General features: G+C 47.4%; 1 protein-coding gene across 1 annotated transcript; it reads left to right on the forward strand.

Moving 5' to 3' along the window:
* The first annotated feature begins 1,484 nt into the window (after positions 1 to 1,484).
* Positions 1,485 to 23,673, forward strand: SCPEP1 (serine carboxypeptidase 1). Its single transcript, XM_052658866.1, has 13 exons — positions 1,485 to 1,581; positions 4,628 to 4,776; positions 6,658 to 6,747; positions 8,739 to 8,894; positions 9,274 to 9,348; positions 10,782 to 10,854; positions 16,028 to 16,065; positions 16,559 to 16,687; positions 17,295 to 17,388; positions 18,131 to 18,244; positions 20,201 to 20,338; positions 21,984 to 22,147; positions 23,093 to 23,673. Exons 1-13 carry the CDS (start codon positions 1,506 to 1,508, stop codon positions 23,153 to 23,155), a joined length of 1,359 nt encoding a protein of 452 aa, XP_052514826.1. The 5' UTR covers positions 1,485 to 1,505; the 3' UTR covers positions 23,156 to 23,673.
* Positions 23,674 to 24,455: the final 782 nt, after the last annotated feature.

The following is a 24,455-nucleotide window of genomic DNA, read 5'->3' on the forward strand; positions in this document are numbered from 1 at the left end:
AAACAGTGACAGACTTTATTTTCCTGGGCTCCAAAATCACTGTAGATGGTGACTGCAGCCATGAAATTAAAAGACGCTTGCTCCCTGGAAGAAAAGTTATGACCAACCTAGACAGCATATTAAAAAGCAGAGACATTACTTTGCCAACAAAGGTCCATCTAGTCAAAGCTATGGTCTTTCCAGTGGTCATATATGGATGTGAGAGTTGGACCATAAAGAAAGCTGAGCACCAAAGAAATGATGCTTTAGAACTGTGGTGTTGGAGAAGACTCTTGAGAGTCCCTTGGTCTGCAAGGAGATCCAACTAGTCCATCCTAAAGGAAATCAGTCCTGAATATTCATTGGAAGGACTGATGCTGAAGCTAAAACTCCAATACTTTGGCCACTTGATGCGAAGTACTGACACATTGGAAAAGACCCTGATGCTGGGAAAGACTGAAGGCAGGAGAAAGGGATGACAAATGATGAGATGGTTGGATGGCATCACTGACTCTATGGACATGAGTTTGAGCAAGCTCCAGGAGTTGGCGATGGACAGGGAAGCCTGGCGTGCTGCAGTCCATGGAGTCACAAAGAGTCGGACAGGACTGAGCAACTGAACTGAACTGATTTAGGAGTAACCTGACCCTCACACAGCCCTGCACAGTTTTGTTTCCTAGCTGTAAGAGGACTTATTCGGTACACCCTAAGATAAAAATGACCTACACACACAAACTTGCATCCTTTTTTCCCTTCCCCTTCCCAAACCTCTAACTGCCTGTTTGAAATGACTGTTGTCGTGTTAACAACACAGAATTAAGCTGATGACAAATTACCAAGAAAAAAACAAAATAAAAAACATTTACTATTGTATTTTAAAGGATGACGTAAAGCACTGGGTGGGGGGAATCTCAAATGCTAACAATGTTTAAGTAGTGCCTAAATTTTTTCCTAATTTCCGATATGTCTATAATATACGTAATTTTAAAGGAAAAATAATTTTAAGAACAAATCTGTGAAAATGGAAGCCCACAGCTTCCAATGACCATCTGACCATTCTTAATCTGATTTGGGGCAGATGCAGCAGTTGGAAAGGAAAGGTCTTTTGTTGGGGAAGGAAGAGATGGGCGGCGCAGGAAGAACGGTCCTCTGGTTATTTCTCTGTAGCGTCTCAGTCCTGTCGTACAAACCAAGTCAAATCAATGCATTAAGCGCCTCTTCCTGTCTGCTTGTCCCCAAAACGGAAAGACAGGCGTAGCGGGGCGAAACGGAACACCCTGGGCGCGGCTGCAGAGATGCCGGTGGGACCGATCTGCAGAGGGCGCCCGGAACGGGGCCAGCCGCTCTGCCCGGCCGAGCTTCTCCCCATCACCCGTTAAGCCTCTCCCAAGCCCCGCCCACCCGAATCCCCGCTCCGCCCCCAACCAGGCCCCGCCTCCGCCCGCCCAGCTTTGCTCCACCCACCGGAGTCACGTGGTGAGGCGCCTAGACTAGCCGGTAGCTGATGCAGTCGGGAGGTATTCATCATGGAGCTGGCCCCGCGAAGCTGTCCCGTGCCGCTGCTGCTGCTGCTGCTGCTGCTGCTTTTGGGCCTGAGCACGGGTAGGTTTGGGCAAAAGATGCTTCAGCGCCCGGTGCCTCCTTCTCTCCTCCAGGGATGAGAATCAGTTAGTGGGTTTGTGCTTTTTAAACTATATTCCTTTCCCCCTGTTTCTACCTTGTGGCATTATTTCGCTTTTGAAACTCACTGTTTTTTTAATTCGGAGTTATTTTTCTGCTTTTTTCTGACTCCTGGTATTCTGATGCTTCCTTTCTTCCCTGCGCGTAGTTAGAAGCAGTTTTGCAACGTGTAAGGTTTGAAGAAGCTGATGATCAATGAAGTTTCCACTATCTAAGGGCCACCTCCCTCTTCCTGCCGTGATTGGCTGCAAAATGAGATTATAAAGTTGTTGTTTTCAGCTGAAACACTCTGTCCAGAAGACTCTAAAAAATAATACCAGGAATGGGACACTTTATTGAGAGTAAGACTTTCTCCCTGTACCTCATCAGAACAGGCAAGATAATATCGTCCCTCATTGCAGTCCTTTTTGACAAAAACAAGTTCATGTTTAATATGATGGCTTGCAAGTTGATTTTCAGTCTTTTCTTCAAGCGAAATGACTCCTGATCTGAATCAAGAACTGAGAGTTCCAACTGGCCACAGACTTGTCTTGTGATCTGAGGCCAGTTGCTTTACTTGTTTTCCCTTCTGTAAAATGGGGATCATATGACTCTTGTGCTTCTGCCTGGGAACTATCCAGTAGGTTGCCCATCAGATTTTAACAGTGGTCACTGGCAGGGAGGCTTCCCTGGTGGCTCAGCCGTAAAGGATCTGCCTGCAATGCAGGAGATGTGGGTTCCATCCCCAGGTTGAGAAAATCCCCTGGAAAAGGAAATGGCAACCCACTCCAGTATTCTGGCAATGGCACCCCACTCCAGTACTCTTGCCTGGAAAATCGCATGGACGGAGGAGCCTGGAAGGCTGCTGTCCACGAGTTTGCTGAGGGTCCCACACGACTGAGCATCTTCACTTTCACTTTTCACATCCATGCTTTGGAGAAGAAAATGGCAACCCACTCCAGTGTTCTTGCCTGGAGAATCCCAGGGATGGAGGAGCCTGTGGGCTGCCGTCTATGGGGTTGCAGAGTCAGACACGACTGAAGTGACTTAGCAGCAGCAGCCAGTATTCTTGACTGGGAAATCCCATGGACAGAGGAGCCTGGTGGGCTATAGTCCCAAAAAAGTTGGACCCAACTTAGGGTCTAAACAGCAACAACAAACACTATCAGCAAAGGGAGGAGTGCCAGAGTTTAAGTTAAAACAGACCAAGCCTTATCTGCCATTTTCAAGGAGACTGTAATTTTATGTTACTTGGTATGTACTATCTTACAGCCATACCTAAAATAAACTTTCCAGCCTTTCTGTTTTGCTCATCAGACCACTTTCTGGTTGCCTTAATCTCCATCCTTATTAAGTTTCGAAACAACATTGTCTCCTCACCTACTCTGTCTTATTTTGGGGACCAGTTTTTGTCCTTTCACTTGCCACAGAGGCATGAAATTCAAAAAAGAGGAAGTAGAGGCAGAAAACTCTGGTAACCAAGGATCACGCTTTCGTTACAGTTTGACATTAGCCTTTTTTACCCAGAGTGGTATTTGAGAAAAGAAAAGGTATCACAGCTTGGAAGTTATTACTTTAGCAAAGGTGACATAGTTAATGTATTTAACCTACTCTTTTCTGATACATATTTTGCAAATGCTAAAAAAGTTAACTTTGGTTAACTCTAAATTGGAGGAAAATTGGAGTTGCGGGATTAAAGAATATATGTATGGCTTCTGTAAATTTTCTGCCAAGTTGCCTCCTCAGAAAATTATGTGCCAGTATGCACTTTTGCCCACAGTGGTGAGGCCGGTCTCCTGTCTCGTGCAAATAGAGCCGCTGCCATCTGTCAAATAAGCAAAGATTTTTTAGTAACCTCACTATTGCTTTTAATTTTCATATCTTTGAATATTAGTGATTTTTTTCACCTACTTATGACATTCATATTTTTGTTTTCATGAATTATTTTCTTGTGGCATTTATCCATTTAATTATTAAGATCTTGCTTTTGTTGTTGTTGTTATGACTACTGCTATTTATTGAATGCCTAGTAAGTGCTGCTGCTGCTGCTGTTGCTAAGTCTCGTCAGTCGTGTCCGACCCTCAGCGACCCCATGGACTGCTCCTCCGCCCATGGGATTCTCCAGGCAAGAGTACTGGAGTGGGTTGCCACTTCCTTGCTAGGCATTGCCAACTATCGTGATTGTTGCAAATATCTTATATTTTTTAATTGATCTAATGATTAAGGAAGTACCCTTCTTCATATTTATTTCTAATCTTTATTTGTTGTTTTGCCTTTTATTTTCATTGTATAGAAATGTAACAAGTTTCTGTCCTCAGCACTTGCTATTTTGCTCTATAGTCTCTGGAAGTCTGCTTAAATCGTTTCCCCATCCAGAGGTCAAAAAAACATTCAACTCTATTTTCATATTTTTTTCACATCTAAATTTTAAAAATGAAATATTTGATCCACTGGGAATTCATTTTGGTTAATAGTGTTAAGAGAGGATCTGTATTTCTTTTTTCTTTCTTTCTTTTTTTTTTTTTTTTGCTTCAAGGAAGCTAACAGTTGCCCTGGGATAATATATTGAGTAATTTTGCCCCACTCACTTGTCGATGCCTGTTTAATTGTATACTAAGTGAGAAACCAAAATCAATGTGATGGATTTTGAGATTTTTTCTTTTTTCGCCTAAATGTAAATCTCTCTCTCTTTTAAACAATTATGAGCATGTTTCATGCTTTCCTGTTAAAAATCCAAACATTTCAGAGGGTGTAGAGGAAAATGTGAAAGCTTTCAGCCCCCTGGGCCTCTGTTAAGTTGGGTTTGTTTTTTCATAAGTTGAAAATTTATTCACTCTAAGTTGAATTTTTTTTCTTTTTCTCCACAATGTATTGAAGTAAATACATAAACAGAAACCAAATGACCTGCAACCTAGCCCAGCCATCACTCCTAGGCTTGGCATTTACCCGGACATGGACATTCTTCAGGAAAGCCGTGTTTGTGTTTCAGGAGCTGTCATCAGCCAGCCCAAGGAAAAGAGCGACGAGGTCTGGGGTTATTTGACTGTCCGGAAGGATGCCCACATGTTCTGGTGGCTCTATTATGCCGCCAGCTCCTACAAGAACTTCACAGAACTGCCCTTGATCATGTGGCTTCAGGTAAAAGTAGTTTTACTGCCTGACCTGAGGTTGAGGCCAGGTTTCCCCCACTTAGCATCTTGCTCACCTTTGAAGGCACGCAGCTCAGCAGTGCAGAACTGATGTGGTTCAGCAGCGAGGTCGGGGTCTCCTAGACCTCAGGATTCAGCATCCTTCTGAGGCAGACAAAGGCAGTGTTATTGCCAAGGAAGCCAAATCAGAGAGTGAGAGAGAGGTTCTGGCCTTTTGCTGGGGTCCTTTTCTACTAAGCCCAAACCAGACGGGCAGGAACCCTTACCGGATGCTCTTAAAGTCACATTTGACAATATGCTGATACAAAGTGTTTCTGGAAGGTTCCAAAGCAAACACTGAGCTACCCTGACCAGCCTTTCATCTCCCTCCCCTCCCAGTCCTTTCCTCGACCTGACTTCCATGCCCTAGAAAATTGATATTTTGAAAGAACTCAGCCTTTTGCATCAGTGTTGAGTGTGGGACCCTTTGCTTCTCCTTAAAGTGTATTTGCGTGTTAATCTTGAGCTCTGGTGGTAGGATTGAAGCCGAGAAACTGGTTGAAAGTTCTTGGAAGGGCAGGCAGAGGATCCTTCCTTCCATTCCTAAAATGTCTCTCAGAAGTTGGCCCACACCCACCTGGAATCCACAGTCTAGGGAGGGGTGGAGGAACGAAGTCTTGCTTCACCTTCTGGAAACTACAGGCTCGTCCTAGCTGGGGTGCCGGGTTGCTTACCAGTATGTGGGGGTTCCCTGGTACTCGTCTCCATGAGATGTAAGTGTCACTTCATCCCAAGATGTTATTGTTCCTAAGCAGCTTCCCAGTTCTCCCAGCTGTGCCGATAGATACAGACTTTTTTTCAGTTGATTGATGATCCCTTTACAGTGTTGTAAAGGTTTGATTTCTGTCATACCCAATATGAATTTGCCTTGATTCACGGACCTAACATTCCAGGTTCATATGCAGTATTCTTTCTAGCATCAGACTTTATTTTCAGCAGCAGGCGCATCCGCAGCTGAGCGTCATTTTCCCTTTGGCCCAGCCTCGTCATTCTTTCTGGAGCTATCAGTAACTGCTTTCCACTTTTCCCCGGTAGCACATTGGACACCTTCTGACCTGGCAGGAGCATCTTCCAGTGTCATATATTTTTGCCTTTTCATACTCTTCATGAGTTTCTCAGCAAGAATACTGAAATGGTTTGCCATTTCCTCCTCCCGTGGACCGCATTTCATCAGAACTCTTCACTGTGAACCACCTGTCTTGGCCCTGCCTGGCATGGCTTATAGCTTCATTGAGTTACACAGGCCCCTTTGCCACAACAAGGCTGTGATCCATGAAGGCGTCATCAAAGATTACATACGACAGTACCTTTGAGCAATGTTGCTTATATTGAAACCCCCTCCAGGTAGGAGAAGTTAATGATTAATGATAGCTCACCAGCGTGTAGACCCCAGACCAGTTGGACCTGAAGGTTGATGAGGTTGACTCCTTACCTTACCACCAACCCATGAGAAGAATGTCCATGAGCTGATCACACCCTCTTTGAACAATTTCGGTTAATATAAAACTTGTCACTGTCTTCCCCAAGTTGGGATGCTTGGTTTTGAAGGCATTAGCCTGCTCTGTCCCCCATTACCTGGTGAAGTGATAAAGCTGCCCTGTTCTACTTCACCCACAACTCTGTCTCTGAGATGTGATTCAGCACCGGTTCAGAGAAAAGCTGAGCTTTCAGCATCCCTGGTTCACTGGACCAGCTGTGTCCTGTGTGTAAGGCTGACCCAGCCATCGCTGAGTCATAAATCGTTTACAGTGAGTGTGGTCATTGTTGTAATGATGAAGGTTTGACAGACATTTTCTCCGTGTTCATTTTTGGTTCTTTCTTTCTTCCACAGGGTGGTCCAGGTGGTTCCAGCACTGGCTTTGGAAACTTTGAGGAAATCGGGCCACTTGATAGGAATCTCCAACCACGAAAGACCACTTGGGTACAGTGAGGAAGGCCCCGAACTCTCAGTGCCACGTGGCCTCTCGCAGACTGAGCCCCACCTGATCCCATCCCATCCCCAGGTTGAGGGGCCCTGCCCCACCCCCGCCCTCTTTCTCTGTATGCAGGGGGCCCTTGGGTGCTTGTCCACAGGCCTCCTCTCTACCAGCTGCTTCCATTTCTGAAGGCAGCTGGTCCTACACCGGTCACCTTCCCAACTCCGTCACTCTCCACTTCCCTGCAGAAACCTCTGTCTGCTCTAGCAGACACCTGGACCTTGGCATTACCCAGGTGCTGGACCTTCCTACAGTCTCAGACACCAGAGTCCCACCCTCTGGCCACGACCTCCAGTCCTTTCTTTCTGCTCCTCCTCCTCTCTTATCTCAGCGCTTGTCTTCCTCCAGACTTCAGACTCCTTGTCTTCTGCCCTTCGGACGCCTCTCTGGTTCTCTGACTCTGTGCCTTCACTCTTAGCTTCACCTTCTCACCTAGCCCCTCTCTGACCAGCCCCCACCCCCCGGCTCCCTTGTCCTTCTCCCTCCAGTCTGGGGTCCGTCCCGCTGTCCCCACGCTCGACCTCTGCCCCCAGGCTGCCAGGTGCTGAGGGGCTCGGCGAGTGGGGGTTTTGCTCTGGGCTCGTGGCCACCCTCTGCTCTGTGCCTCTGCCCCACCCCCATCTGCTGATGGACCCTTAGGTTATTTCCACCTTTTGGCTGTGATGAGTAATGAGGGCAACATTAGCATACAAATACTGGTTGGGTCCCCTAGTTTCAGTTTGGGGGGGAATTTCTGGGTCCTTTTGTAGCTCTGTGTTTAATACCCAAGGTTGTTAATATTTTTCATCCACCCCTCTTTGACTGCCTTTTGGGGGTGCTTTCAAAGGTCTCCCCCACCCCCACCCCATAATCTAGATGCCGCACGAGTGAAACTCTACAATGCCAGTCCCTCCTCAGTTCTTTCAGGTTCCCAGAAGATCAGATCCAGTTTCCGACACAGAAATTGGCGCCTGCTGCCCCCAGTCACACCTCCCAGCTCCTCTCCAGTGCCCTCTTCCTTCAGGCCTTTGCAAGGGCGATTCCTGGGCCTCGACTTCATTCCTTGGGCCACCCAGTCACACCCAGCTCACCATGTTCACCTGAGTCTCACTGCAGGAACACCTCCTCTGGAAGCTCCCCTCAGAGTCCTTTGATTTTCTTGTCTGTCTCCACACTGGTCTTCAAGTGGATTTTACTTTTGACTCAGGGGCTTTGCACAGACTCTTCCCTCAGCCTGAAACATTCTTATTTATACATGCTTCCAGGTGAAATATCACTTTCACTTGCAGTAGCAGAGTGCCCCCTCTGGCTTGTCCCCAAGCCTCCCATGACAAAGAGAGCCACGTGACTGGGGCAGAGAGCTGGAACAGGAAGTGAGGAGGTGCTGGCCTTGGTCCTGATGCTGCCATTACCTATCCAGCTTTGTGACCCTGGACAGGTCCTGGGCCTTTTCTGGGCTTTGATTTCCTAAACAGTAAAGGACATGGCTGGACTGTGTTATTACTAGGGGTTCTAAACTTCTGTGGGAAAGGTAGTAGAATAGATTCTGTTTTTGTAGTGTTCCGCAAAGCCAGCCAACGTGGAAACGGGATTCATCTTAAAGAAAGCATATGTGTGGTCTGGACCTCCTCCTTCTTCGAGCTGTTGCTGAGACTGACACCGCACAGCTCTCTCTGCGCTAGCGCATCACATCCAGGACGTCCGTATCGTGTGAAAGTGACAGCCTGGATGCCTCAGTCCCGTGCATATGTGACTCTTTCCTTCTTGGCTCTCCTTTTCTTTGCTGTACTAGTCCGTGTCCCTAGTCCAGATTTTTTTTAAACCCATTTTAATAACAGACCATAACCACACTGATATCCTCACATGTGTGGCTTTTGTTGAGCTCACAGATGATCAAAAGATAGTTGGGGACTGGCTGGCTGATTGCACCATTTGACTTTCCCGGGGTGGCGTGTAGCTCCAGTCGGCCAGCCTCCTGTTTGTGGATAACCCCGTGGGCGCTGGATTCAGTTATGTGGACAAGGCTGATGCGTACGCCAAAGACCTGGCCACTGTGACATCAGACATGATGTTTCTCCTGAAGGTCTTCTTTGATGATCACAAAGAATTCCAGGTAAGCGGGGGCCTTGGAAACAGCTCAGCGAGGGGCTCGTGGTCATAGCACTGAATCCATCAGGTGCAAACACCCGCAAAGAGTTACACGCCCAGCTCATTCCAGAGAAAGCCTTTTTGTACCCAGGGATCAGGTTGTAGGCTTCTGTTTCTGTCATCTCTAAAGATGGTTTTAGCTTGAAAGAATGACCCCGCACCCAGTGTTCTCCTGAAACATAAAAATCAGATATGGGAGGAAAGATAAACAGAAGCAGATTTGTTTTGCCTAGCCATTACATGCAGTAGAAATTTGAAATGGATTCACATGAATTAAAAGGCATTCAGGAAAGAAAAAAGGCATTCAGGATATTTAATTCTTTATAAATTCCTTTTCTTCCTAGAGTATTCCATTCTACATTTTCTCAGAGTCTTATGGAGGAAAGATGGCTGCTGGCATTGCTCTAGAACTTCATAAGGTAACAGGGAAGATGACTTTGTTGTTTGGTTCCAGACAGAAACATTATGTTACTTGTACCCGCCTGATAATTAAATATACTTTGAATAGGACCTTGTACATGGAAAGTAAGAGTAAGTCTGAATACCATAAGAAGTTTCAAAAAGAATAGTGAAGTTGGCACTGTCCAATATTAAACAAGCTATTCAGCTGAGTGAAGCAATTTGGTGCTGGCATAGCAACAAACACAGATAAATGTAGCAGGTTAAAGAGTCTGGAAGCATATTTTATCTGTACTTGTATATATGGGTGTATATGCATGTGACTGTATGTATGTGATACATATATGTCATACTTACATAGGATCATATATAAATGATAGGGTGGTATTTCATATCACTGAAGGAGAGACAGAAGGTTCAGCCAATGGTTTGGAGATAAATGGCTATTACTTTGGAAGTTAGTAAAGTTGGATTCCTGCCTTGCATAAAACATCAGTGTTTTGTTTTGACTGCGCTGGGTCTCTGTGGCCGCACCGGGGCTTTCTCTAGTTGCGGTGAGCAGACCCTACTCTTCGTTGCGGTGCACAGGCTTCTCCTGTTGTGGAGCACGGGTTGAGGGTGTGTGGGCTTCAGTAGTTGCGGCTCATGAGCTGCAGGGCTCAGGAGTTGTGGTTCATGGGCTCAGTTGCCCCGAGGCATGCGAAATCTTCCCGGGCCAGGGATGGAATCCATGTCCCCTGCATTGGCAGGGGCAGTCTTAACCACTGGACCACAAGAGAAGTCCAGAACAGCAGTTCTGTGAGTAAATATTTTACAGTGAACTTGTATGACCTTTGTTTTTCATTGAAGTATAATTGACGTTCAATATTATATGTTCCCTGTTTACAATATAGTAGAGGTAGTGTTAGTCGCTCAGTCGTGTCCGACTCTCTGTGATCCCACAGACTGTAGCCCCCCAGGCTCCTCTGTCCATGGCATTCTCCAGGTGGGAAAACTGAAGTGGATTGCCATTCCATTCTCCAGAGGATCTTCCCGACCCAGAGATCGAAGCCAGGTCTCCTGCAGTGCAGGCAGATTCTTTACCGTTTGAGCCACAGGGAAGACTCTCATGAACAATATAATGATTTACAGTTTGTAAAGATTATACTCTGTATATTTCCTGTGTCCCTTCTAAAGAAGACAGGGGCTACACCAGGCCCCACACAAAGCCTGCCAACACCCTTGGGAGAACTTCACAATTCCTGTTCATTTTGCAGATGGTGGGCAGCAGGACAGTTACCTTTGTCCTCTAGTGGGTGTCTGAGGTCTTTGGGTACCCAGAGCATCCCAGGTGGGCAGAAGCGGTTATGTGCTCAGGAAAGGCCGTGTATTAAGGAGTGACTCCCTCCTGGTGAGGAAGGGAGGGAGGCCCCTGGGTCTTCTTGACAAGGATGTTTCTTGGCTTCTCTTTCAGGCTATTCAGCAAAGGACCATCCAGTGCAACTTTGCCGGGGTTGCTCTGGGTGACTCTTGGATCTCTCCCATCAGTAAGTAGGACATTTTCAGATTTCTTTTTTGGCAGGGGGCAGGGGTGGCGGTTGGGAAAGGTGTGTTGATGGGGCTGAGCTGCACCATGTGCAAGGTCTTAGTTCCCTGACCAGGGATCAAACCTGGGCCTCCTACACTGGGAGCGACTGGGCTACCAGGGACATCCTTCAGTCCACATTGTGAAAAGGACTGCCCTTTATGTGTCCTTTCTGGATGAACCTCCTAGGACACTGTGACGTTGCAGGAGCCTTGACCCGAGACCTAAGGGGTCAGCAGGTATCCTGCCAAGTGTCTCGCTCAGAGTGACAGAACTGGCCTCCTGCGTCCTTCAAGGGTCTCATCTCAGCTGCATTAACAATACTAAACACTTTATATGTGTTAACTTTGCTGAAGCTTAACGACATCTCCATGGGATGGTTGGTGTTATTATCCCAGGTTTGGAGGTGATGAAACTGAGACTCGGGTTAAGCATTTTTCCGAAAGTCACACAGCTAAACCCAGGATGCACGTGAAGGCAGCGAGCACTTAGCCATCACCGTGCGTTCCTCCTTGAGACCAGTAGGTCAGCCTCCTCCTTTGCAGGTCCTCTTTGTCTGGTCCAGAGTCTCCCGAGTGCAGCTCACATGACACACCTGCCCTTGTGAGTCTGTCTACCCAGCCTTGAGTCCCTTTGTCCACGTGCACCTTACGTGTCGCTCCTCTACCCCAGAAGTACTCCCTTTTTGGAGGAGAATTGCTGTTCACTTCCATGTGCAATTATTAATTGCTTGCTAGGGAGCAGGTGTTGTGCTCCGTGCTAGGAAAGATACACAGACCTGCTTCATGCCTTCAAGAACATCCGCACAGTTCAATGTGGTAACCATAGCCACAGTACCGAAATCAGATTGATTATATTCTTTGCAGCCAAAGATGGCGAAGCTCTATATAGTCAGCAAAAACAAGACCAGGAGCTGACTGGGGCTCAGATCATGAACTTCTTATTGCAAAATTCAGACTTAAATTGAAGAAAATAGGCAAAACCACTAGACCATTCAGGTATGACCTAAATCAAATCCCTTATGATGATACAGTGGAAGTGACAAATAGATTCCAGGGATTAGATCTGATGGACAGAGTGCCTGAAGAACTATGGACAGAGGTTCGTGACATTGTGCAGGAGGCAGGGATCAAGACCATCGCCAAGAAAAAGAAATGCAGAAAGGCAAAGTGGTTGTCTGAGGAGGCCTTACAAATAGCTGAGAAATGAAGAGAAGTGAAAGGCAAAGGAGCAAAGGAAAGATACACCCATCTGAATGCAGAGCTCCAGAGAAAGCAAGGAGAGATAAGAAAGCCTTCCTCAGTGATCAGTGCAAAGAAACAGAGGAAAACAATAGAATGGGAAATACTAGAGATCTCTTCAAGAAAACTAGAGATACCAAGAGAACGTTTCATGCAAAGATGGGCACAATAAAGGACAGAAACAGTATGGACCTAACAGAACCAGAAGATATTAAGAAGAGGTGGCAAGAATACACAGAACTATACAAAACAGATCTTCATGTCCCAGATAATGACGATGGTATGATCACTCACCTAGAGCCAGACATCCTGGAATGCGAAGTCAAATGGGCCTTAGGAAGCACAAACAAAGCTAGCGGAGGGAATGGAATTCCAGTGGAGCTATTTCAAATCCTAAAAGATGATGCTGTTAAAGTGCTGCACTCAATATGCCAACATATTTGGAAAACTCAGCAGTGGCCACAGGACTGGAAAAGGTTAGTTTTCATTCTAATCCCAAAGAAAGGCAATGCCAAAGAATGTTCAGGCTACCGTACAATTGCACTCATCTCACACACTAGCAAAGTAATGCTCAAATTCTCCAACCTAGGCTTCAACAGAACATGAACCATAAAATTCCAGATCTTCAGGCTGGATTTAGAAAGGGCAGAGGAACCAGAGATCAAATTGCCAGCATCCGTTGGATCATCAAAAAAACAAGAGAATTCCAGAATAACATCTACTTCTGCTTTATTGACTATGCCGAAGCCTTTGACTGTGTGGTTCACAGCAAACTGTGGAAAATTCTTAAAGAGATGGGAATACCAGTCCACCTGACCTGCCTCCTGAGAAATCCATATGCAGGTCAAGAAGCAACAGTTAGAACTTAATATGGAACAACAGACTGGTTCCAAATTGGGAAAGGAGTATGTCAAGGCTGCATATTGTCACCCTGCTTATTATTTAACTTACATGCAGAGTACATCATGCGAAATGCCGGGCTGGGTGAAGCACAAGCTGGAATCAAGATTTCCGGGAGAAATATCAGTAACCTTAGATATGCAGATGATACCACCCTTATGGCAGAAACTGAAGAACTAAAGAGCCTCTTGAAAAAAGTGAAAGAGGAAAGTGAAAAAGTTGGCTTAAAACTCAACATTCAGAAAATTAAAATCATGGCATCTGGTCCCATCACTTCATGGCAAATAAATGGGGAAACAATGAAAACAGTGACAGACTTAATTTTTTTGGCCTCCAAAATCACTGCAGATGGTGACTACAGCCATGAAATTAAAAGATGCTTGCTCCTTGGAAGAAAAGCTATGACCAGCCTAGACAGCATATTAAAAAGCAGAGACATTACTTTGCCATCAAACATCCATCTAGTCAAAGCTATGGTTTTTCCAGTAGTCATGTATGGATGTGAGAGTTGGACTATGAGGAAAGCTGAGCGCTGAAGAATTGATGCTTTTGAACTGTGGTGTTGGAGAAGACTCTTGAGAGCCCCTTGGACTGCAAGGAGATCCAACCAGTCCATCCTAAAGGAAATCAGTCCTGAATATTCATTGGAAGGACTGATGCTGAAGCTGAACCTCCAATACTTTGGCCACCTGATGAGAACTGACTCATTTGAAAAGACCCTGATGCTGGGAATGATTGAAGGCAGGAGGAGAAGGGGACAACAGAGGATGAGATGGTTGGATGGCATCACAGACTCGATGGACATGAGTTTGAACAAGCTCTGAGGTTAGTGATGGACAGGGAGGCCTGGCGTGCTGTAGTCCATGGGGTCGCAAAGAGTCAGACACAACTGAGCAACTGAACTGAGCCACATATGACGTTTAAATTTATATTAATTAAAATTCAATAAAAATCACAATCTTTTGTCTGCGCTGCTAACATTTCAAAGTATCCAGTAGCCACAGGTGGCTGTGGACTTGTTGTGGACCACACAGATACAGAACGTTTCCGTCACTACAGAAAGTTCTGTTGGCCATCATAGGTACACATCCAGGATCAAACTACGGCTTCTAAGTCAAGCTTGTCCTGCCACCCTGCTTTAGTAAATAAGCTTTTTGCTGGGACACTAGCGTGCCCATTCATTGGTAGAACACAGGTCATCTGTTTGGAGCCTGCAGTAACAGAGTTGAGTAATTGCAACAGAGGCAGGTGACCTGCAAAGCCAAACACATTTACTGTTTGTCCCTTTACAGAAATGGTTTACCCATCCCTGGTCTAAATAAAGCAGGAAATGGGATGCCTTGGAGGACTGCAGTTGATTCTTTATAAGAAACTGAGGCCCAGGCTTGACGGTTTAGCTGGAGAGGAGAATGAAGGCTAGTTTCTGCAGGACCTGGTGTGTCTGCATTTCTCAGGGTGTGTCCTGAAGAATACCAGCCCAGTGAAGTGCTATGCAAAGGGCTCCATGGCCAGATAAGTTTTGGAAGTGCCAAATACTGGCCCCACCTCCTCAAGGTTCACAGGCACATTAAAGGCTCTGATAAGTCCTATAGTTAAAAAAAAAAAAAAATGTGTTGTCTTGCATAACCTCAAAGGTATTTAGCCAACAAATCATATTTCTGTGTTAATACCTAGGGTAACATCCTGCAGCAGTGAGATTATTTGAAACAGACTTTGAGATGCTTGGGCTTTGGGGGAACTGTCGAAGGCTTTGTAGCAAATGAGTGGTGTATTGGCCATTGCGTCATCTTAATGCCCTCTTGTAAGCTAAAAATGTTCCTGTTGCTCAACATCTCCAGTATGATGGCTGTCAGGGATATAAAAGAGAGACATTGAATAAATAAGGGCTGTGTTTTCATTTACTCTTTTCTCCTTTTGGAGAAGCTATTTTGTTACTTGACCCTAATGATTGGAGTAGGAAGTGGCATCCTGCTCCAGTATTCTTGCCTGGAAAATTCCATGTACAAAGGAGCCTGGTGGGCTGCAGTCCATGGGGTCACAAAGAGTCAGACATGACTGAGTACAGAGCATGAGCGCCATGTATTCCAATGTGCTCTATAAGTTACGGTCCTTCATAGAAGTCAAAGTGTATGTGAGTCACTCAGTTGTGTCCAGCTCTTTGTGACCCCATGGACTGTAGACCGCTGGGCTCCTCTGTCCATGGGATTCTCCAGGCAAGAATGCTGGAGTGGGTTACCATTTCCTTCTCCATTGATATAAGTCAACTGTACTTCAATTTAAGAAAAATTACAGAAAACAAAAGAAAACCACATAAGCAAAAAAAAAAAAAAAAGTTCTGCTTGCTTCCTCCTTGGCACTTCTATCAGGGGACTAGCCCTACGTAGTTACGGTAACTGTGAACTTGTCCAAACCAAGCCCACTGTTCTCTGGAAGTTAGGTGTTGTCTTACTCACATTTGTCTCATAAAACTCGTCATTGGCTTTACTTCAATTCTCACACCTTTAAATTCTCAGTGTATTTTTGGAATTGAAATGAATTGATTGGCAGTATAGCCCCAGAAACTTAATGCAATCAGTATTCATCCTTAATTAGTTCCCTGGCAGAAGCCTGTGTCCTCGGAGGAGCGGGCAGGGTGCAGAGCAGAGCAGAGGGTGGGGAAATACCTTAAACCATCACAGTCTAGAAGCGTGCAGATAAGCGCCGCCGCTGCACACGCACGGCCTGTCTGTGGAGCCGTCCCTAGCGCTGACTCACTGGCTGGGCCGGTATCAGGCCAGATTAATGTCGCCCTTTAGCCCTGACTCAACAGAAAGGTTCCACACCCTCACCCCACCTCCCAGCCACCAAGACATGAGCCCTGGTGGGTTAAGGAGCCTTCAGACCCAAAGCCATTGTGTTTCTTGCTTCTGTCTCTGCTTTGGGAGGAAAGCTGGTCAGGTATTTTGAAGGGGGACAATCACAGAAAACTCACTGTCCCTACGTGCTGTCCTTTAGATTCGGTGCTCTCCTGGGGACCTTTCCTGTACAGTGTGGTAAGTAGACGAGCCCAGAGTCTCACCCCGACAGCCCAGCTGACTTCCTCTGGGTCTGTCTGCAGGAGGAACCAAGCTAGTTGGGTTTGTCTGTGCGGTTGACACTGCCCCTTAGGGACCTATCTAATAATCAGGTTGAAAACCCTAAGCAACAGCCGGCCTTGGGGACAAATTTAAAGAAACATCAACCTAGTTATCCCATTGCTCCAGGTACTAGACATGCACGTTTTAAAATATGCCCAGGTTTTTATTATAGACATTTCCAGATATGCAGAAAGGTTGAACGATCATGGTGAATACCCATATACCCATCACCGAGACTCAGTTGCGATTTTCTGGTATTCATCAGTAAACACAGCGCTTGTTATGCTGTGCTTGTCTATGGACGTCCCCCTTGCTCCTGCCGCCCACTCTTTCTGTTCCCCATCCCTACCCCGAGCGATGCCGGAGTTCTGTCTCTTGCAAAGTCAGAGTGTTCTTGTTTGCATTCCAGTCTCTTCTAGATGACCAAGGTCTGGCAGAGGTGTCTCAGGCTGCAGAGGAAGTCCTGGATGCCCTGAACAAGGGACTCTACCAAAAGGCCACCAGGCTGTGGGAGAACACAGAAATGGTCATTCAGCAGGTAAGAGGGGACGCGTTCGGGCCAGCCTACTTGGCTTTTCCCTGGGGGTGAAGGGACCTTGGTTGGTGTTGTCAGGGCTGGGGTCTATCCGGAGACTGCCCACAAGTCTGGAAATGATGTCAAGCTAAACGATACATCTGACCGGTCTGAGCAATGACAAGGTCAGAAAGCCACCCAGCCTGTAAGACTTGCCTGTCCCTCAGCTGAAAGTATGGATTCTGTAAGAAAGAATATGTCCCGCCAAGGTGAGTGTTGGGGTCCTTGCCAGCCAGCATTCTGGCCGCAGTGAGCCAGGAGGGAAGAATCCGCAGGTTGAGGACTTGAGTATGTAGGACCCTCTGCAGATTCTTCCTGGAAATTAACACACAGGTTCTTGGTTTTCTCCTGTGGCATTGGAGCCCTCCTTGGATGAGCTACCCCCAGGAGACTGGGCTGGCACTGCTGGTCTCTGGGCTTCCAGAGCTTATTTCCTTCTGGTCTGAGTAAATGTACAAAATTAAAGCTGTCCTTGGACAAGATGGGGAGCCAGGTACCTTACTGTTTTGCAGCTCTGGTAACGGATAAACAAAGAAAACAAATAACCCAATTCATTTCTTGTGTGTTTCAGAACACAGATGAGGTGAACTTCTATAACATCTTAACTAAGAACTCTTCTATGTCTGCAGTGGCGTCAAGTCTAGGATTCACCCAGATACACCTCGGTGAGTGGACCTTGACCTTGTGAGACCATATCTCAGCCTCCCTGCCTTTACCAATTTTTGGAAAAGTTTCATTGACATATAGTTTACCTACCATAACATTCACCTATGTTGTATAATTCAGTAGGTTTTAGTGTATTTGGAACATTTCATCACCACAAGCCTGTTTTAGAACATTTCCATCACCCCAGAAAGATCCCACATGTCTGTCTGCAGTCAATTTCTTTTCCCACTTCCAGCCTCAGGCAACCACTAGCCTGCTTTCTGTCTCTCTAGATTTGCCTGTTCAGGACATTTCACGTGGATGGAATCACGCGTGAGGTAGTCTTGCACTTACACGGTGTTTTTGAAATTTGGAAACCAGCTTCTACACAGTGAATTACAATGTTAAGCCTCCTAAAGGCTGGATTGAGTTGTCTTCCCTGCGGGTGCTGAATGCCTGATGTCCTCCCTTTATACAGAAGCTGCCAGAGGCCTCTAGGTTCCACTCAGCTGATTTCCTTAGGCCGTGCTGGAGAACCTTACTGGCCCCAAAGGACATAAAATGCCCCAGTCAAAGCCAATAAAGCCTCTCCACTTGGAACACGTTCCTGACTTGCCCCCCATCTGGGGGGAATCAGGGGACCACTTTTCATCTTCCAGGTGCAAGCCTCCCTCTCACAGCGTCCCTGCCGCTTAGGAAAGAGGGAGGGCCTCTTCGTCTCGTTTCCAGTCCTTTGACTCACCGTGTACCAGTTTGTTTTAGTTCACCTTTTCCAACGCCACGTGAGACGTCTGCAGCAGGATCCCTTAAGTCAGCTCATGAATGGTCCCATCAGGAAGAAGCTCAGAATTATTCCTGACGTTTGCACCTGGGGAGGTAACTTGTGTGACTTAATGAAGTGGTGTTTCTAGAGCCAGGGGTGAAAGAGGTGACAATTCAAAGCCTTGATTTGTAGAACGGGTGTTATTGGTGGTGATAGTGTGTTTAGTTGGAGGTAGAACACTATTACCGTTCACATTTGATAGATGGGCAGACATACAGAGACAATGAGTGGCGTGCCAAAACTGGTTCAGAATAAAGGATTGGTGAGGGAGGCGGGCGGGGAAAGAAATGAAGCGGTTGGTTATAAGTTGATCACTGCTGAAGCCAGGAGTGGGTCCATGAGAATCATCATCACCCTCTCCTCGTTACTTTTTTATCAGTGTGAACTTTTCTGTAATAAAAACTTGAGATTTTAAAAAGCCATGCCCAAGGCCACGGTTCGTTGTGAGTGTACTGGGAAAAAAAAAAATATCATTTTTCGACAGGGTTTGAGCAGGTCGGCCTCTGCAGGCATCCTGATGGGTATGATGAGGGCTGGCATCTGTGACCTTCTGGTCTGAAGGTCACAGGGGGACATAGGGGGTCCTCAGGGAGAAATAATCTAGCGTAAGTTCCTGCTCAATCTTACTGGGAAGCCATGAGCAAGCAGATCTCCCATGCTCCTGGAGGGGGAACCTGCCAAGCTTAGGAGGGTTTTGTTCATGTCCAAGAGCCCCCAAAGCTATGCTCCGTGGGGTGGAACCTTGACAGCTGTAGAGACCTGGGACTGGGCCAGCCTCCCAACCCTCAGAGAGGTCAGCAGAACACTCGCCCTAGACCTGGTGTCTTCATGTCCCCGTCACCCGCTGGAGTTTTTTAGAAATAAAGGGAAAGTTCGCTCAAACAAAAGAATGCGGTTTCAGAGCCGTGAGGGGTGCAGACAGCCGTGGGGGGCTGTGGCGCTGAGGAAGAGCAGATGTGAGTACCCCCGGGAGGCCAGGTGCAGGCCAGGCTCACGAGAACACACCTTGTCAGCTCAGCCGCCTCCTCTTACCCTCATGGCTGTGTCGTCTGGCCCCAGCTTCTCTCGTCACAGGGACTTTTGCAGATGAAAACTGCTAAGAGCGAACTCCCCCGGCTCTGGGTGTGCCTGTGTAGGGTCTGGAAAGGAGACTCCTTTCTGGGCACCCTCAGTGTCCTGAGCCCAGGCTGTAGTCTGCCAGGTGTGGGTAGCTGTCCCAGCTTGCCATGGGCTGTGTTGCCCAGGGTGTGTTTCTCAGCCTCTCTGAGCCTCATGTTCCTTGCACAGAGTTGATGAAGGAAGGAGGCCATGGGATGTTGCTGACACAGGACATACTTAGCACAGTGACTAGCAGATAAAATTCAGTGGTGGCTGTTGCCCTTGTTTTTCAACGTGGTCAGGGATCCAACAAGAAGGCTGTGCAGACCGCCTCCCCTGTTGCCCAGGGTTGGTCATCCATGCAGCTGTACCAGGGACAAGCTCCAGCTAGGTTCAGGGCCGGTTTGTTGATGATTTCTGTTAGCCCTACTTGTTCAGAACTTAACACCTGGCCCTGGGGGCAAACAAAAATCAGAAACCTTAGCCTTGGTGTTACTCAGTAAAGGAGGAAAACTAATGCTAACCCCAAAGCCGTGGTGTTGGAGAAGACTCTTGAGAGTCCCTTGGACTGTAAGGAGATCCAACCAGTCCATCCTAAAGGAGATCAGTCCTGTTTCCTTGGGCATTGGCCTTCTTTCGATTTCCAACCCTCATGACAAACGGCATCTGCTCTCGTCACAAGCACCCAAGTGAGCAGAGCGTGTGCGCTGTTGGTGCTGGCCTTCTGCACGGCCAGCCTGGGGCATGGATTTCTGGGCCAGCGGGTTCTGTTGGGGAAGCAGCTGTGTGTTCAGTCTTCCCCATGTGGTGCGTGGCGGTCACTCTTGGGGTCCTGGAGGCTCTGGACTGAAGAGTGTCTCTTGTTCAGGCAGGTTCCAAGCCGCTCTCTCTTTCTCCTTCCCCTTGTACAGGCCAGGCCTCCTTCGTCTTCCTGAACATGGAGGGGGACTTCATGAAGCCGGTCGTCAGCATTGTGGACGAGCTGCTGGAAGCTGGGGTCAACGTGACCGTGTATAATGGACAGCTCGACCTCATCGTGGACACCATGGGTAGGAACCGGTCCAAGGGGAGTGAGGAGGTGGTGTCGTGGATAGAACTGGCCCCTTACTGGGGGGTGGGGAGTGATATTGATGTGGCAGGAGAAAGGCCATTTTCCGTTACCTGCATCCACCTCTGACCTTCGCTCTTTGAAGAGGGCAGGGCTGCCTGAGGTTGTGACCCCCTCAGAGAAGTCCAGCTGGTCCTTCTTTTGAGGTCTTCAGTCAGTCAGTTCAGTCGCTCAGTCGTGTCCGACTCTGCGACCCCATGGACTGCATCATGCCAGGCCTCCCTGTCCATCACCAACTCCCAGAGCTGGCTCAAACTCATGTCTGTTGAGACGGTGATGCCATCCAACCATCTCATCCTCTGTTGTCCCCTTCTCCTCCCGCCTTCAATCTTTCCCAGCACCAGGGTCTTTTCCAATGAGTCAGTTCTTCTCATCAGTTGGCCAAAGTGTAGGAGTTTCAGCTTCAGCATCAGTCCTTCCAATGAATATTCAGAACTGATTTCCTTTAGGATGGACTGGTTGGATCTCCTTGCAGTCCAAGGGACTCTCAAGAGTCTTCTCCAACACCAGAGTTCAAAAGTGTCAATTCTTTGGCACTCAGCTAACTCTCATATCCATACATGACTACTGGAAAAACCATAACTTGAACCAGATGGACCTTTGACGGCAAAGTAGTGTCTCTGCTTCTGAATATACTATCTAGGTTGGTCATAGCTTTTCTTCCAAGGAGTAAGCGTCTTTTAATTTCATGGCTGCAGTCACCATCTGCAGTGATTTTGGAGCCCCCCAAAATAAAGTCTGACACTGTTTCCACTGTTTCCCCATCTATTTGCTCTGAAGTGATGGGACCAGATGCCATGATCTTCGTTTTCTGAATGTTGAATTTTTCTGAATGTTGACCTTTAGAGGTATAATTAAAGAAAAGGATAATTCCCACCCCCACCTCCGAATTTAGAAAGAAGACGTTTCCTTGACCATTGGACAAAGACACCAGTTAGCTAAGGGAAAACCTCTCTTTTTGTGTCAAGGCCAAGGTAACACTGCAAGGGGAAGACTGCTGACCCTATAAAGCTGAGGACCCAGGGGTCGTGGTCTTTGTGGGGTCACTGCCACCCTGGCTGCCACCCTGTGCCCATCTCCTGGTTTCAGGAGGGCCAGGGAGAGGCTCAGACAGATTGAGCCATGTGATCTGGCGAGTGTGAGCAGCATTGAATGTTTCTGCGACTTGTGAGCCGAGATCACGGAGGACATTTCGAAACAGTTCTGCATTGCTTCCATGAACTCCGCACATGGTCCGCCGTCTCCCTACCTGGGGCTTCTGTGTCCTCCTGGCAGCCCTGTCTGCCTCCAGGGGTCCCTGGCTCCTTCCTTCGGAGTCGGGGAGCCACAGGAGGGTCATGGGCAAAAAGCACAGCTGTCAGGTTTGTCCTGGGCAGCCTGGCTGTGGCTGGGGCACGCAGTGCTGCAAATGCAGAGTCTCAGGTCCCGCCCGGTGTTCTACACTGGAGTTTGCATTTTAGGAGGATCCCGAGCGCATTTTCTGTGCCTCCCAGCTTTCGAATTCTATGCCGAGTTATAGGACCCGGATTTCGGTTTCTGCTCTTCTCAGCCCATCATGCTGGGCCATGCTTTGTCCCTCTCACCAGGTCAGGAGTCCTGGATGCGAGAACTGAAATGGAAAGAATTGCCCAAATTCAATCAGCTGAAGTGGAAGCCCCTGCACAGTGACCCCACATCTTCAGAAACATCTGCCTTTGTGAAGTCCTACAAGAACCTGGCCTTCTACTGGATTCTCAGAGCTGGACACATGGTGAGAGGCAGCGTCTGTTCCAGATTCATGGCTCTGGGGGTGGTGGGAGCCACATGCGCTGGTCTCATAGGTGCGTGGGGCTTGGTGTGCTTCAGGGTCTCTGGTGAAGCTCTGTTAATGCTTCACTGAAGTAGCCAATCTGCTGAGAGGTTTAACGCTGGGGTCTCTGCCCTCTGCTCTTCAGGTTAGATGAGTTGAATGTTGCTTTTTCCTCTGGACAGTTTGTCCTGAATAGGAGAGAGGGAGGAATTGTCTTTCCCTAACGTTTTTTGCTTTTTTTTTTTTTAACGGCTGTACCGTTTTGTTTTATTTATTTATCTGATTTTTTGACTGCGCTAGGTTTTTCTCTAGTTGCGGTTCACAAGAGAAAAACAGTGGATTCTCTCATAGCAGAGCAGGGGCTTGAGGCACACAGGCTTCAGTCTTTGCAGGTTGTGGGCTCCAGAGCACCAGCTCAGTAGCCTGGGCTACAAGGGCTGAGTTGCCCTGCAGCATGTGGAATCTTCCCAGACCAGGAATCAAAGCTGTGTCCCCTGCTTTGGCAGGAGGATTTGTAACCACTGGAATACCAGGGAAGTCCTCCCTGACGTTTTGAGGGAGAGATATTCGAGCTCAGTCATCTGTAAGGCTGCGCGCAGTGCAGGGTGCATTTCCAGCAGCAGTGGCTCTGGAAATTATGGAAAAGGAGGCACGTTTCCTTCCTGAATGTTGACTCCTCTGGACCCCTGCAGCCCAGCAGCATGGGAGCTCGGGAAATTATGTGTCCAGCACGGGGGTCGTTTCACGGAAAGGGTGCTCTCTTGAGGATGGCACCCAGGTGCGGCTGTCCTCCCAGGGTGTTGTCAGAAAGCTGGGCCCTTCCCGGAGCAAGGTCTCAGAGCCAGCCCTGACCCCAGCCCCAGGCAAGGAACTGGGAGCACTAACGCGGATCCTCCTTGCTTCCAGGTTCCTTCCGACCAACCGGAAGCGGCCCTGAAAATGATGAGGCTGGTGACTCAGCAAGAATAGGATGGCCTGGGCTGGCTGCAGGTGAACTGCTGGGCCTCAGGGCACGGGAGCCCCTGTGAGGAGTCTGGTGCTGTAGGAACCACCCTTCTCCCCTCGAGTCTGACTCCGGGGACAAGCTGACTTGGGCTGATTGTGAAAGTTCCTGTCAGCTTTGGCAGAGAACAGAATCATTGCCTCTGTAGCAACTTGCAAATCATTTCTGCTTGTGAAAACTTTTTTCAAAAAATGGATTTGTTTTAATCAAAATGAAGAGTTGAAATAGCTTAACATTTTCTTATTATAGAAGCAAATTGTGTGACTTACAGAGAAAACTGGAAATGCAAACAAAGAACCAAATAAATATCTCTATGCTCCTTCCCCAGGGACAAGCACTGTTACCAGTTAAGTGTTCTTCCTACAGTGCTTTTTTTGCTATATATACATACGTATTTTTTTACAAAAACACAGTCATTGCTATGTTATGTCATGGTCTACTTTGTTCACACATCAGTATGTCCTAAACCCCTTTTCCTGTCAATAAATTGTTCTCCTATAACATTTTACTGTGTGCTGGGCATTCAATTTTATAGGTGTACCGTAATTTACCTACTAAATGCTCAGTTGTTGCCCGTAAGCAGTTTTTGCTGCTGCTAAGTCGCTTCAATCGTGTCTGACTCTGTGCAACCCCATAGACAGCAGCTCACCAGGCTCCCCCGTCCCTGGGATTCTCCAGGCAAGAACACTGAAGTGCGTTGCCATTTCCTTCTCCAATGCATGAAAGTGAAAAGTGAAAGTGAAGTCGCTCAGTTGCGTCCAACTCTTTGCAACCCCATGGACTGCAGCCCACCAGGCTCCCCCGTCCATGGGATTTTCTGGGCAAGAGTAGTGGAGTGGGGTGCCATTACCTTCTCCTAGTTTGTTGCTTTTATAAACGGTGAATAGTTACATTTTTATACACATCCTTATCATTTTATTACAAAAATTCCCTAGTAAACTGGTTGGGTCAAAGAATTGTAACATTTTTAAAATGGTGAGTTCGGGACTTTTAATTCATGGCTTATGATCTGCAAAGGCTTCGATGATAGCCTTGAAACAAATACCACTTCTGATAGTTGTGGAGCTAAGGATTTGAAAACCCAGCCCAGAGTCTTACCCTGCTGAGTGTGGGGAAGGAGGGGTTATGCCTGTGTGACCAGCCCCTTCTGACCTGATGCTAAAACAGGCTCCCTTGGGCGGTGCGCCACACTTTCCCCCATGAGTTGGTTTGCTGCTGGGGAGACAGCAACTCCTGTGTGCTGTGTGTCTACTCCTGTGTGGACCA

This window comes from Budorcas taxicolor, chromosome 19, assembly GCF_023091745.1.
Source record: "Budorcas taxicolor isolate Tak-1 chromosome 19, Takin1.1, whole genome shotgun sequence".
In the NCBI taxonomy this organism is placed as follows: domain Eukaryota; kingdom Metazoa; phylum Chordata; class Mammalia; order Artiodactyla; family Bovidae; genus Budorcas; species Budorcas taxicolor.